This window comes from Ilyonectria robusta (genome assembly GCF_021365365.1).
Source record: "Ilyonectria robusta strain PMI_751 chromosome Unknown BGZ61scaffold_55, whole genome shotgun sequence".
In the NCBI taxonomy this organism is placed as follows: domain Eukaryota; kingdom Fungi; phylum Ascomycota; class Sordariomycetes; order Hypocreales; family Nectriaceae; genus Ilyonectria; species Ilyonectria robusta.
In genome coordinates this window covers 11,171-25,443 of record NW_025764489.1, presented here as the reverse complement: position 1 = coordinate 25,443, position 14,273 = coordinate 11,171, and the positions used below count along the sequence as shown (strand labels likewise).

Here is a 14,273-nt window from a genome sequence, read left to right as displayed (position 1 = left end):
GGGCCTAGAGGACGATGGGAGGCCGGGGAATTCTTCTTTGTCAGTGTTGCAGTGTCGCTCGGGGTGGTCACGTCGCCGCGGGTGATAGGGGACTGTCGGAGCCTGAGAAGGGCCTGATCCAACTTCGATGACAGGACTATTTACTACTGTCTGGCTTCTAAGTTGGGCGGCCGGGGGTAGATATACACCAACGTTGGGCGGCGTAGTAGTGATGGAAGTCGGGAGGGTCCGTGTCCTAGAACTAAAAGAAGGGAGTCAGCCTGAGAAATCTCCGCACTGTTTGGTGGCAGCACTCACCACCTTCAAAACAAAGCGGCCCATCTCCCCGAACCAGACCTTCCAGACATACCCGTCGAGTCCGCCGCCGAGCCTGTCCTCCTAGGTCATCGTGCTTAGGTCAAAGATGTAGCGTCGGAGGCGCGGTAGCTCGAAGTCTCGCGCCGTACAGGGTGGGGGGCCGCTCATCGGTTTATCGTCGAGGAATGGCATCTGCATCGCTTGCTGCCAGAGGGGATCGGGCCTCGGGCCCATGTGTTGTGCTTGACGGAGTGTCAATGCGCAACTCATGGTGATTGAGGGAGCTTCTAGGTCCCGGCTTGGAGTGCTGGCGGGGGGTTCGTCTTATGCCTTTCGGAACGAAAGGTTCTTCCTTCCGCGTCCTCTGCGCTTCGCCATACTTCGCCACTCTAAGCCACAGTCCACCACAGTCCAAACGCTACTCCGTCCCATTCCGGAGCTCCTTTTTATAACTACAGAAAATGATTTATCTACAGAAAATGTTTTGTCTACAGAAAATGTTTTGTCTATAGAAAATGATTTGTCGTCAGTCCTACTTTTTTTTATAACTACAGAAAATGGTTGCGATTTTGTCGTCAGTGGCACGGGGAAGACCGTCCTACCATTGGCTCTCGGTTGTTTCTTTTCTACAAGTGGCGGTGATTGCTTCTTTGGCTACCTGCATCCTAACCTGATCTTCTTGTCCCCCCCGATGGCAGGGCCGGGCCTGGAACCTTCAATGCCAGACACTTACTCTCTTTTGTTTCGACCGCTTTCCACGTCAGACATGGCGCGTCATTTGTTTTATTTCTCCTTTCCCTCCTCACCACACCCGTGGCTCATACGTATCCACTTGCTACCATGCCTCGGCAAGAACCAGTCAGAGTCCCAATTGATGAGATTCCCCGTACATGGGAAGATCTGGATGGGCAACGCACTCAGAATAGGGCACGAGGGAGTCAGGGAACCTCTCAATCGACGGTTCCAAACTCCCTGGTATCTTAGAGAGCCGTCCACCACCCGCAAGGGCCGCTCAGTGTCCATTTTGACGATGCCCAGGTGCACGACGCTTCGAGGCGTCAAGCTTCTCGGTCCTGTACGACACTAGGATTTCATCGGTAACAAGCTGGATCAGGCCATAGTTGATGGCATGCAGAGACTCAGGAACCTAGCCGTAGAAACGAGACGGATATATGAGGGTCGCGGCCGCGATACCTGGGAATAATATGTATGTGAGATCATTCTGAAGATAGGTTAACCTTTTGCCTCATCTTGAAGTATGAAATTACTCCAACGCCGCCGATCTTGTGGTATCCAGAACTGACCCTCCTTGCCCATGCCGGGTCCCATGACTTAAAGCTCCAACCCGGCGCATTTTTCAGAACGCACGCCAAACCCCATATTAGGAGTCTTAGGTCTCATACAGCGACCTTACCGCCCACCAATCGTCCGGATCCTTCTCCCCGCCCATTCCCGGCCGAAACTCCTTCTGTTCCTCGCAATAACCTACCCACCACTCTTCAAAGGCCTGCCGATTATACAGCCATCTCGGCGCACCTTCTCCTTCACCAAAGAGGTCCAGAATGTGGTCGCAGTACATCCACACGCCCTCAAGATACTGCAGAAGTAATAGATTCTTATCTTTACGCGCGACTACAATAGTTCCGACATGTGACTGCCACGCCGGGGGCGCAAAGCCTGAGTCGGGGTTGATGTTGAGGTGCGTGGCGATCTGGTTGTCGAGGTCGGCACGGTTGGTGGACTGAGTGCCTACGCGGTGGAGGACTAGCGGCACCTCGATGAGCCCTGGGACGGGAGGAACGTTATGCGAGAAAATGGGATGGTCTGCTGGGTATTGTGGTGGCGGACCAAGGAAGGTATCTGATTTTCTCGACATCGCACCGGACGATGACGGCTTGGATGGGCCCCGAAGCGCCATGTGTTGCCGTCGAAGTGGATGCAGACGAGTGCGAGGAGGCCGGAGCAAGTGGCGGGGTTGCTTTAGGCGCAGGCGCCTGCGGAGACAACTCTGGCTCGGAATCCGTGTCTATGTTGTCCCATTTCGAGTAGTCTATCCCTTTGACTGTCGTAAGACGACACCTGGGTCGCGAGACCCACACAATCCCGGCTAGGTGCGATTGACGCAGAAATACCTGTCGCAAGAGCAGTTACAGTGTAGTTCTGAGCTACCTGATGTAGATCTTCGTAGCGCTGGTAATCGATGGAACTTCTGCTACCACCTATTTTAGGTGAGCCCTGATGTACCTCTCATACCCTGCCCTCTAACTGGTGGAACCCCCTGCTCGTGACCTAAGTGTCGCCTTACGACAGTCAAAGGGATAGGTGCCATGGAATCATGATAAGTCTTCGCCGCCGATTCAATCTACGTGAAAGGTTAGAAAGTGTTGAAAGGACCAGGCATATATACTACATTCACACTACCATCAGTGTGGGTACCGATTACTTTTTGGAGATTGTATCTCAACAGAAAGACACTGGACTGTGACACGATAGCACTAGCTGTTGTTGGATTGCGCAGGGGTGCTGAATACTTGGGGCTTTATTATTTATATCTCCAAGTGATCCTCCGTCTAGGACTATGAACCTTAATCGTAGGATATCAAACTTTAATCTTTGATCCTGTGATCCTGAAGTTAAAAGGGAACTCTCAGTTCTGCCTACAGCTTGTATACGCAGGGCCTCAAACACCAGGTCTTTCTTTCTTTCTTCCCAACACTCGGATCACTTAACGCCCAATGTGCTCTCCAAGACATGCCGTAAGCTTCGTTCCGAAAGGCGTTGGCGGGCCCCGTAGGGGACCGGTCTCCTGTGTTCCTACGGAGGGCCCTTTCAAAAGTCTTGTCCAAGCGCTAGTTCGAAAAAGGAAATCCGACGGCTGTGGCTGGGTTAGGTACATTAAGTACTTCCTGTGGTGCCTTATCCGCTAAAGGCTGCTAATTTTACAGCAGCCTGTCCTCATTGTGTTACATTCTAATCCCCCTAGTACCCCTAAAACTATAGTGGACGTAGCAGCTAGCTCATTACGGCTGGATTCTACACCTTGTATCTTAGGTAACTTACAAGGGTTGAGAGATGTGGCGCATTTAGCGCTTGGACAAGACTTTTGAAAGGGCCCTCCGTATGGACCAACAGGATTTTCTATGGGTCCTGGATTGGTGGGGAAGCAAGTCCAATCACGTGTGGCGCTAGGAGGGTAGCCCTGTCGCCGCCACGCCCTTCGCTACGCTACATGTACGTAGCTACGTACCTCCTATGTATTGTTTGGGAAGAGATGGGAAAATCTTCCGTCCATCCCCAACTAAGCAGGTGGCCCGCGTAGTCCAAGTTAGATCTTTGATCAAGACACATCAAGACATACACTCATCAGATCCACATCTATTGATCCAAGCGGTTGCTGCACTGACATACTATGGGCGCTTAGCAGCAACTGGGCCCTCTAATTGGTGCAGATTGCCTCTAGGAAGATATGGGCCCCTGACATCATTTGCCGTATTGGCAAGATATGGTTTAGTTCGCTGTTGGATAGCGTACGGCACATTCGATCCAGAGATTAATGCTCAATAGGGTGTGGATCCTCAATCTGTTCATTGTCTTGTCTAGGATGCCTCCGGCCCCCTCTTTTCTCGAGAGGGGTTTTATGTCATCTCACGCCCCCTCTTCCGGCCGATCCGGATGACCGGGACAAGTAATCATCAACATCATCATCACTGTATTGATCCCTATCCATTTGATCGAATTGACCGTAACGGATCCAACACCAAGCAAAAAGTCGTTGACTCAACAAATCGCGGTACCTGCATACGCACCAAAAAAATGGATGACAGCGATATATCTTTCTTATGACGGTTACAAGGTTTTGAAGGCATCGGTGGTTCCAGAACAGGAAAGCGAAAATGTGTATAAGTGACCACAACCTCATTTTTTTTTAGCTGTCTGTTTCGCTTTTTGGGACCAGGAACTCGCCCTGACTGACATTAATAGTATCTTCAGATATAATGTCAATCCCGTCGACCTCATAGACTAAAGCTCTTTTTCCTGTCGCCCGCTCTTGTGCATCAAGTCTGAAGAAGTTGACTGCCTCCTTGACGACCTCGGGGTCGTAGTCCTGTGGCCAAGTTCCTGTTCCTTGCCATTGATTTTGTGGTATTCCCCTATGTTGAAGCTGGCGATGAAGAGCATATTTCTGCCCAAGCCACAGATGAGAGTCTAAGTGCAGGTTTGCGTTCCCGATGTTGAATGTTGTGGCCTTGTGTAACTCGGCGATGTGCCCAGCAAAGTATTGCCTCCTCTTGCGTGTCCGTTAAGAGTGTGTGGTTGCCGCCATTTTCAGTGACAGGCTTCGCTCCTGAGAGACGGGATCGGAGTCTTCCATACGCGACTTGGGCCTCTCTTGCTGCCGCTGCAATGGAAGTGTAATAACCGGATTGGAATAGCTCTGCTGCAGCTAGTGTGCGTTGCTCAACATTGTCAGAAGTATGCCGCGAAAACTTGAGCTTCCCGGTGGCAGGGTTGATCCATTTTTGTACTACATATAGAACAGGTTCTGGGCTTTGTGAGGCAGAAGAGAGATTGCAAATTGATATACACGCCAATTGATGAGATTCCCGGTCCCATTTCGCTAATTCATACACCATAGTCGCCAATAGATCAAACACATTCAGCCAATCCTCTAAGTTTTTTGGTTCATGTTTATTAATGTAACCGTTGTTAATCGGAAAAGTGCAATTCTCAAGCACACTGGCGATAGGGTATTGCTTTTAAATTGCCGTACATATAGATGTCGCCAAAGGGCGTGTGTGCTGTCATAGAACGCGGGAAGCAGCATCTGTCAGAGCCACTGTGCATTGAGATTGAGAATTTTGATTCAGAGAAGCTTGCACTAAAGCTAGGTTTTGTCGACTTTCGGGAGAACGAAGATGATAACTTGAAATCACCAACCGCAGCATCCATAGATGCTGTGTTGCGTTTTCTCCGAGCATTATTGCACTTTGCAACTCGGACCGTGGCATCAAGCGAGGCACTGATACTGTAACATTTTGCCAAGTCTAGCCCGCGAAAAGGACTAATTGTAGGTTTTCCTAACGTAGGGTTGTTGGAGGGTCCATTATGTGGATGTAATGGAATGCCATGAGCCGGGACATTATCATGGCGTGGTACAGCCTTCTTGAAGAAGCAGACCTGAAAGTTGCAGCCGGAGTTGTTATCCCAATATTCTTGACCGTTCACTATATAGCGGACGCACAAGTGGGCAGTCTTGGATTCAAGATGGAGGATGTCGGATAGCTGGATGGTAAAGACGAAAAAGTCGTGGCCAGAAGGAGCTTTTTCGAGTACCACTCTATCGCTATATGCTGCGTCAACGTTGGAGATCGTCTTCCAGTTATCAAACGTGAAACGGCATGTAACTGACTTGTGGAATGCCGCGTTTCTCACAGCAACCACACCTAGAAAAGACTTTTGGTCGTCTAACAACTGCAGGTTCTTGAGACACACAAATCGGGACTCGTGAGATCTCGTCTGGTGCGGGAAGTTGGGCGTAACCATCTCCCATTGGCACGCCACATCGTGTCGGAACGTGGGATATTCCGTGTTGGTCTTATTGGCATGACTGGATTGCGATCCAGCGCTGATAGACATGGGACAGTCCAGTCGGAAAAAATCGAGAGTCTCTTCCAAGTGGCTGTGGAAGTTAACAGACTTTGTGGCGGTGGGACTGGTTGGCACGCTGGCAGGACGCCTATAAGATGGTGGGCGTAGGATTGGGCGGACTAATTCGCCAGACAGTTTGCGTATTATGCGTGGTTTTCTGGGTTGGCCGTTCTCTGTCTCATCTTCGGATTCGCTAACGACGGCGGCATCCTCAGATTTGGGAAGGGGAGCATCGAGGTCCGCGGGTTTCGTGCGCAACCGCCACGGTAGATCAAAATGGACCTTCTCTGATGGCGACGAGCATGGGGATTGTTTCAATGGAGGAATATATGGCATTTTCGAATCAGGGATGTGGAGATGCGAGACAAGCGCTCAAGGTTAGGATAATATGAAGGCTTCACCAGAGTCGCCAAGAGGTGGTGCTGCGTAGCCAGTGGGAATGGGACAATGCAGACTGAAATGGAGTTAATCACTCAATGACAGTTCTGCAAAGAAAATTTAGCCATGAGGGGTTCGTATCGTCAGATCTTGGATTAATATGACGGTTCCGGGAAGTAGGGAATCAGTGTGAGACAATATTTGCTGGTGGTGCTATTCTATATGCACGGTGATGTTCCAGTGATGGTGGGGGTGTTGGTGATAGTGATTAGTGATGTAACATGCAACAGTGGAGGCGCGCTAAAACATCGAGAGTTTGGCTATTTTTTAGATGATGTGCACACCAGTCAGCGGTCCAGATGTCATTCCACACACACATAATAATGCAGTTTATTGCATGCATGATATGGGTTCTCCACAGGTCGTAACCGTGTAAATCAGGTCACCTCCATGAGATCGCCGCGCTAGTCCGCAGCTGACCCGACACAGGATCACTGCGCTAACCCACTGCTAGCTTGTTGCACTGCTGCTATTTCGTAGATTATTGACATCTGTGATGAAAGTCTGTTCACAGAGTATGGCTATTACTAAGATAGTGATATTTTGCCCCTTGGGGCCATCCGGAAGCAAAGACTTTGGGGTCGTGAGGTACGGACATAGTCAACCGTCTTAATTACGGCCGCGGTAAATGAGAATCATTCAATTGCAACGGCGCATCAGTCGTTCGGGATTGCTTGAGAATAATCGGGACAGCTTGGACAGACTACCAGATATTGCGAGTGTAGGTCAAGGACACCAGAGCGTCGAGCGGGCCCCCTATCGTCCTCTTTCGCGAGGCCAAATCAAAAAACAGCGCAAAAATTCTGGGAGTAGTTATGGACGCGGGCCTGCGGCACCAGGAGCACATGGCTAGAGCCGCCGCCAAGGGACTCACCGCCGCCATGTGTCTAAGAAGGTTGAAAATGTTGTCACCGTGAGTGACATTTTAAAAAGGGTTGAAATACAGCAGAGTCTACGTACTATAGCTGACCAGTATGTCACGGATGCGTGCAGGATGCATGAATATACAAGCCGTCATACGATTGATGGCCAGCCACGAATTCAAAAGTTGAATATTTTGACTTCAGCATGTGATCTTGGATCTGTTTGTTAACTTGAGTTCAACCACAATGCCAAAATCGAAGGTGGCAAACACCTTGTGCAGGAGTGTCTAAGGAAATGGTGCCTCGCCTGTGTTCTATCACAAAACCAATGGCAGAGATTACACGCAAGGTCCTAGATAAAAAATGCATGGATTAGGGGCTTGCTTATCCATGAGCACTGCTACCTGCGGGACAGAACCAATGAAAACTTGCTGTTTCCTAACCTATAATTAAAGCTTCCAGCCGCCCTGGGATGAACACCACTGCCGCCCACGGCCAACGCAACATCTAACCAGCCGGACTTAGTGGAGAATGAGAATGACCAAGCATGATCGGGCAATAGAAGTGAAGCAAAATCGAATCGGCTTCATCCAGCGAGGGATCTTGCCACCGATAGTGGAAGCTTAGGAGTGGTGTGGGATCAGGGCTCAGTGTGGGATCAGAGCTCAGTGTGGAAGCCCCACATTGGGCTGCCTGGCACCATGCGCGTCACGATAAAAGGGTCGGAAATAAGCGGCCATGTAACGGATCGATACAGTATCACTCAAAAGGGTTTGCGATGTGTTCCAGCTTTCGCATTCACCAACTATAAGGTGCAAGGGAGGACGCTAGACCAGGTGGCCTTGGAGCTGCACGGGACGATGACAGCAAAGCAAGACGGTCAAACGGTTCATACGTAATCCTGCGGCCGATAAGACGCCGCGGGTGGCCAAACGTGGGAGCGTAGCAGCTTGAAGACCAGCAGCTAGGAAGGTAGCGGCAGAGCATAATTTGTCATCAAGTTTAGCTAGAGTAGTTGTAAGTAACGTACTTGATAAGTAAGTGTCTCAGACAAGTAAGTGTCTCACTCAGATTTTCACCTTAAATCGCAATTTTAAGAAATTCTTTAAAAATTCAAATTAAGCTTAAAATAGCTAAAAGCTTATAATGAGGTTTATTAAATAAGGTTTTTTATAGGATGATTTTTATAGATTTTAAATAAATTCTCTTATAAAGTTATTAAGAAAAAGCTTATTCACACTGTATTTTTTATTAAATTTATATATTAAAGGCTAAATAAATTAGTTAAAATTTTAAAGAAAATACTATCTTATAACTTTCTTTTTAAGATATCTAAAATTAATTTCTTAAAAATTCACTACTTAAATAGCCTATTTTGGAAAATCTAAAATTTATACTTTTAGCTGTACAGTATAGATGAGACACTTACTTGTCTGAGACACTTGCTTATCAAGTACGTTATACGTAAAGTATTCTTCTACTGATGCATATTGTTTATGTGATGATTAAGGTATTTCTTGAACTTATCTAAGAAATTAATATATAATTGAGCAGAAAATTAAAATAGGCATGTTGTGGCTCTTCACAATCTCTCTTTCGGTCATCTCGTCGAATTCCCCCCCGTCAGCTTATGGAATAGAATATCTGGCTACAAGACAATCCGTCAATTGATTTCGTCGATTGACAATAGCCACCTGGAAAGGCACGGCAGCGATGCAAATGCCTTATACAGGTTTCAGGAACCCATACGGTAGTACTGGTTCATTATCCTGCTATATACCCTCGGCGGAATCGTGCTACTTGTCTGGATGCTCTTTGGTCTATCTCTATCTGGCACAAGATAGGTTTTAAGGACGAGTGGCATCAAAGTCGACTAATTCTACTCCGGTTTATTTTTATTAATTCTTTTGGCTTCTGTTGCAATTATTACCCGCAGAATGAGCAATGATTTTGGCCTTCTTTATCCCCCTGTTATTGCGGCATTGCATCCTATGCGAGTTGCTGATCTGGACAAAATGGCCGACCCCAGGCTGTTTGCTCTTTTAATAATCTTTAAATACTCCTTATAGCAAGGTATAATACTGGGCTGCTTGATGCTTGTTAGTGTAGTTCTTGTATCTATCAGCACTTTGACTATTACGACGGGAATATTGATGCGAATATACCGCGGAGGTCACATAAAGTGAGGTTGTCATGTAGATGTAGAAAGATGGATGACGAGCTAAGACTACAGCTGAGGACGGGAGCATAAGGTCTCCTTTCTCACGTGATGTTACATATAATGCCAGTCTTAAGCACCTGGCCCAAGACTGGTTCTTCACGTATCAAATATACACACTGCAAATATATTATAATAGTACTATTGGACTTCCTGCTAGATTCCTGAAAATAGTAATATCAATAATAAGTTATTCTATTGGGTAGTTCGATACAGGATAATTCATACCGATATATAATGCTAACAACTTCTTCCTCACTATAATAGTAGACTTATATAAGAGCTTAATTATCAGCAAATACAGCCTAGTCGAATTTAAGCCAGGAGACATTGGGCCTGCTTCCACCTTAAATATCATATTCAAGACAGATATCTGATACAGCAGCCTTATTACATACCATTGGAATAGCGGATGCAAGCCTGTAAAAAATAACATAGAATATGCTATTCAGAATAAAGCTGGCGTGCCATATATTAGCTTTATCTTCCCAGACGGCACTATAAACTGCTCTGATGAAGCCACACTCCTAATTTTTCTCTAGAGCAATGGGATATCAAAAACAGCCAACAGAATCCCTGTCGGCGGATCTTTATTTATTGCTATAACATCTATACTGCTCTCTATAAGCATTATTACTGACAACAGCAGTCTTACAATTATCAACAACATCTGGATTGCGCATATTAAGTACACCCCAACCTTCTATTGACAGGTCAGTTCTTGTATCTACAACAACAACCAGATGGTTAATTACACCATCACTCCAAGCGTGAATACAATCCAACTTATCACTGTTAGCCTCGATGCTTTAAGTGGCTACATAACTGCCGTACTGTAGCTCCTCTATCTACAAAATGACTATGTCTGGAATATTACAATCATCCCAATCTACATTCTTCCAACAGTGGGCCAGGCCACAGCCCTCCTTGGTATGCTCGCGCAGTCCCTTGCGTCTGTATCAACAGCCGGATACTATAGTACTGCTACTGTACCTGCAGTAGGAGAATCCCCAAAGCCAGTTTACATTATCCATATCTATATCTTGATACTGGTTCTTGGTATGTTGGCGGCTGTAATAGTACTCAGTATGGCCGATATCATCTATTATATTGCCAAGCATCTGCCGTTCCGGAGACTGATGTTTTTGACAGTCGCCAATGCTATGCGGGGCGTCTGGTGGGATCAAGAGTTGCGTGGTGGCTGTATCCTTAGAGACAGTAAGATAAATGCTCTATCTGCAAGTTCGGAGGTTATATTCGGGTTGGATTTTAACAACACAGAGCATGTTGGTCTGGCGCCTAGGGTTTTGGAGATCCAGGAGCATGTGGTGTATTACAGGGCGCAGAGGAGAGCCCTAGAGACACAATACAATTCAGCAAATGGGATCATGCTCTACGACAGCATTGCCGCACAGAGCGATTTCTATAGCTGAAAGGGAAAAGATGCTGTGAAGCAGAAACTCGTATTTGGGGCCAGCCCAGCATCCCGCGCATCGCCCAGTATAACTCAGAGACTATAACAATCTCTTGGCCCCAAAAGACAGCCTGGCCAGCCGAACTCCGCGAGCAAGCCAACTCCCACTCCTATAGCAGTAGTACTATTTAATAGCTATTCTAGAGACCTGGGCTGAATGGGTGTTCGTATGATGATAATGATTCCTGGTATTAGCGCTGCTTATAAATTAAATCTAAATAAATAAACCGCCAACAAGCTAATTTATATAATGAATATGGAAAGTGTTGGAAGATGACCCTGTATTACGAAACCTCTGATAGATCGATATCATGACCTTAGTCAGAGGGGGTGTCAAAAACCCCCCTCTGACCGGCCGAGCCCAACGCGGCCCAAGCAATCATCAACATCATCACTGCTTTGAACACTATCCATTTGATCAAATTGATCGTAACGGATCCAACAGAAAGTAATCAGTGATCTTATTGGATTGGAGGCAATTTGGATTGGACTAGAGTGGACAGAACATGGTTGGATTGGATTTCATGTGCCCCAAAATTTGGATTGGATTGGATTGATTGGCAATACCATACGGAGTACCTCCGTACAATCTCAGTAAATTGACCGTTTTTAAGTCCGTGCACGGAGTGACACTAGTCTACCGGACCACTAGCTCCATAGTGTATTATTACCCGTTGGCTAAGGTAGGGGGGACCCACAACCAACTAAGGACCTCGTGCCTCGGCCACTTAGTTGGGCACAAAAATCGCGGACAGCACCAAAAATCGCGGACACCTTAATACGTGTAATTTTGTCACAGGCTGGGGCCTGGCTTGGGGTTCTGGCTGTGCCGGAACCCACGAATTGACATCACCTGGGCAACCACGCAGTATATTAGCGGTAAGGAAGCAGCTTTCTTCTTTCTTTCCTTCCTTCTTCTTCTTAGCTTTAGATAGACAATTCTACGGCAACAGCCTGTTGAATAAACTCCTGTCCAGCCCTTCACATACATATTAAGTTACACCATTAACTCTCTCCTGTAAAAATCTTTTCTTGGCAGCTACTATTAGTACGTTGCTAAGATGCGGGGTTTGCACAGGCCACTTTTACTTGCAACAGCCTTTAGCGCCTATCTGGGCACTAACAGGCATACAATCTGAGGAATTAAGAGAGTTGGCCTCACCTTGTGTTGCTCGTACTGGGCCTAAGATGGCTTCAGAACCAAGTTATCAAGGGTATCAGGACTCGTGAGATATAACCTAATCAATGGCAGCCAGCTATAGCAGTTTTTCTCCCCTCGTGGTTTTTCCCGCTGTTGCGATCTACGTGTATGACTTCTTGGTTACTGGGGGATTGGAAGGCCAGACGACTAACCCTTCGAGATAAAAGAAGATTCTTCTCGGTCTCTGGCTGGTATGCGGATACAGGAGAATTCCGGCTGGTTTTATCCGAATTGCAGTACTGTTGCGGGTATATGGTACAGCCAGGGCAGAGGGATGCCGCCGCCCCTAGCCCCTACTGACGGGGGTCGGGCTCGAACTATCACAGGCCTTAAGCCGCTAAATTGCTAGATGGCTAAGGATGGTGGAAGCTGTAAGTGGAAATTATATTAAGCTAGCCTAGCACGTCCTTCTACTCTATGAGGAGGTCTAGTGGGCTTATATACCTTGCCCTCAGGATGGAAATGAATTAATTAATAAATTAATCAATTAATTAATTATTAAATTATACTATAACTTATTAAAATAAATAAACTGCTATCTTACTCTTCTAGCTCTGCTATATATATAAATACCTAACAAATATTTATTATATCTACTCCAGCTTATAGAAGGACTCCTATTCAGGCAACTTTAGCCTTGATAGTATTTAAAATGCATATAATTACCTATTTACCGAATATAGAATTTGCACTTTATTAAATAAGATAAAAGAAACTGTAGAGAAGAAAGCTGATTCTATAAGTATTAAAGTAAAGAGGCAGAAGTTTATTATAGAGGTTATATAGCTTAACTTATAAAATCTATAAGAATAAGTAATTACTAATACTTTTATTAAGTATTTTAACTGTAATTACTTTTAATAGCTTTTAATAAACTGGATTGTAATAAGAAACTAATCTTTTTTTATTATAGAAGAAAATAAGCTATAAGAAATATTCTACTATTTAAATCTATTAGTTTTTGTTAGAGGTTATAAGACAGTGGAAGAATAGAATTAATTATAGATAAAGGGATATCCTTATAAAGGATATAGAGATAAGAGATAAGATAAGGATAAGGGATAATAGTATATAAGATAGTATAATATAGTATATATTAATAGTGTATATAGATAAAAAGAGAAGAAATATTCCCTAAGAGAAGCCCTTCTTTTATAGACAAATTTAGCCGGCAAATATATAGGTATTAGGATAAAAATAATACCATTAGAAAGCCTAGAAATTCAGCTTTAAGATGGTATTAGATATGTCTTCCTATGTTCCCTAATAGCCGAGTAATCTTGATTTCAAATCACGGAGGAATTGAAAGCTTATGCTTATAAATTAAAACACTTAATTTCTAAGCTCGGATAGATTAATAAGCCGATTCGGATAAATTAGTCATACGGTATAAATAGTGTTATTAGTACTGTATTTTAGTATTATATTATAAGATTTTTCCTAGAATATTTAAGCTTATATTTAAGCTTGTATTTTAATTATTAGAAGTTATATAATTATAGATTTATATATTTATTGGACTTTAACAGTTTTAATTTATAATATTAATATTATCTATATAATAATTAAGAAAAAAATTACTTTAGTATTTAAATAATATAAGTAGAAGGTTATTAAGATACTTTATAAGATACCTAGCTTTATCTATATTTTATTTAATAGCTGGAGGTTTGAAATTAGTATATTTTATATAGAGTATATTATTTTTTTAGGGATAAAAATAACAAGCTATATAATATTACAATTATTATTATCCCCAAGCTTAGTATTAGCTATATAGATACTAATATTACAGCTGAAATCCTTGATATTATTAAAGCTTATAAGATTTAAAATAAAATTGGATATTTTATATTAGATAACGCGGAAAATAGTAATACTGCTATAGAGATAATTAGAGGAGAGCTGGGCTTTATTAGTAAGACTAGGTAAGAGTGCTATTTTAGCTACACTCTAAACTTCTCAGCTAAAAGTATACTATTCGGCTATAAAGCTGATATATTTAAACAGCAGCTATTTAGATAGGCACTTTTATCAGAAGCTAAATATTTACTTTAGTAGAAAAGAAGCTTAATAGGTAAATTATATATTATTATAGTATTTATTTACAGATCTAATAAGCTAATATATTTA

At 44.4% G+C, this 14,273-nt stretch overlaps 3 protein-coding genes across 3 annotated transcripts; 1 reads left to right on the top strand and 2 right to left on the bottom strand.

Moving 5' to 3' along the window:
• Window positions 1-1,309: 1,309 nt before the first annotated feature.
• On the bottom strand, window positions 1,310-2,215 carry BGZ61DRAFT_486791 (ectomycorrhiza-upregulated zf-MYND domain-containing protein; the record flags this gene model as incomplete). The annotated part of the gene is made up of 2 exons (XM_046249891.1): window positions 1,310-1,402; window positions 1,712-2,215. 2 exons carry the CDS (start codon window positions 2,213-2,215, stop codon window positions 1,310-1,312), a joined length of 597 nt encoding a protein of 198 aa, XP_046094606.1.
• Window positions 2,216-3,993: 1,778 nt separating this feature from the next.
• Window positions 3,994-6,523, bottom strand: BGZ61DRAFT_594575 (putative phosphatase regulatory subunit-domain-containing protein). Its single transcript, XM_046256858.1, has 2 exons — window positions 5,455-6,523; window positions 3,994-4,402 (listed from the first exon to the last, which is right to left on the bottom strand). Exons 1-2 carry the CDS (start codon window positions 6,280-6,282, stop codon window positions 4,223-4,225), a joined length of 1,008 nt encoding a protein of 335 aa, XP_046094605.1. The 5' UTR covers window positions 6,283-6,523; the 3' UTR covers window positions 3,994-4,222.
• A 3,685-nt stretch (window positions 6,524-10,208) lies between these two features.
• BGZ61DRAFT_486789 (uncharacterized protein) lies at window positions 10,209-10,898 on the top strand (the record flags this gene model as incomplete). Its single annotated transcript, XM_046249890.1, has 3 exons — window positions 10,209-10,259; window positions 10,305-10,524; window positions 10,618-10,898. 3 exons carry the CDS (start codon window positions 10,209-10,211, stop codon window positions 10,896-10,898), a joined length of 552 nt encoding a protein of 183 aa, XP_046094604.1.
• Window positions 10,899-14,273: the final 3,375 nt, after the last annotated feature.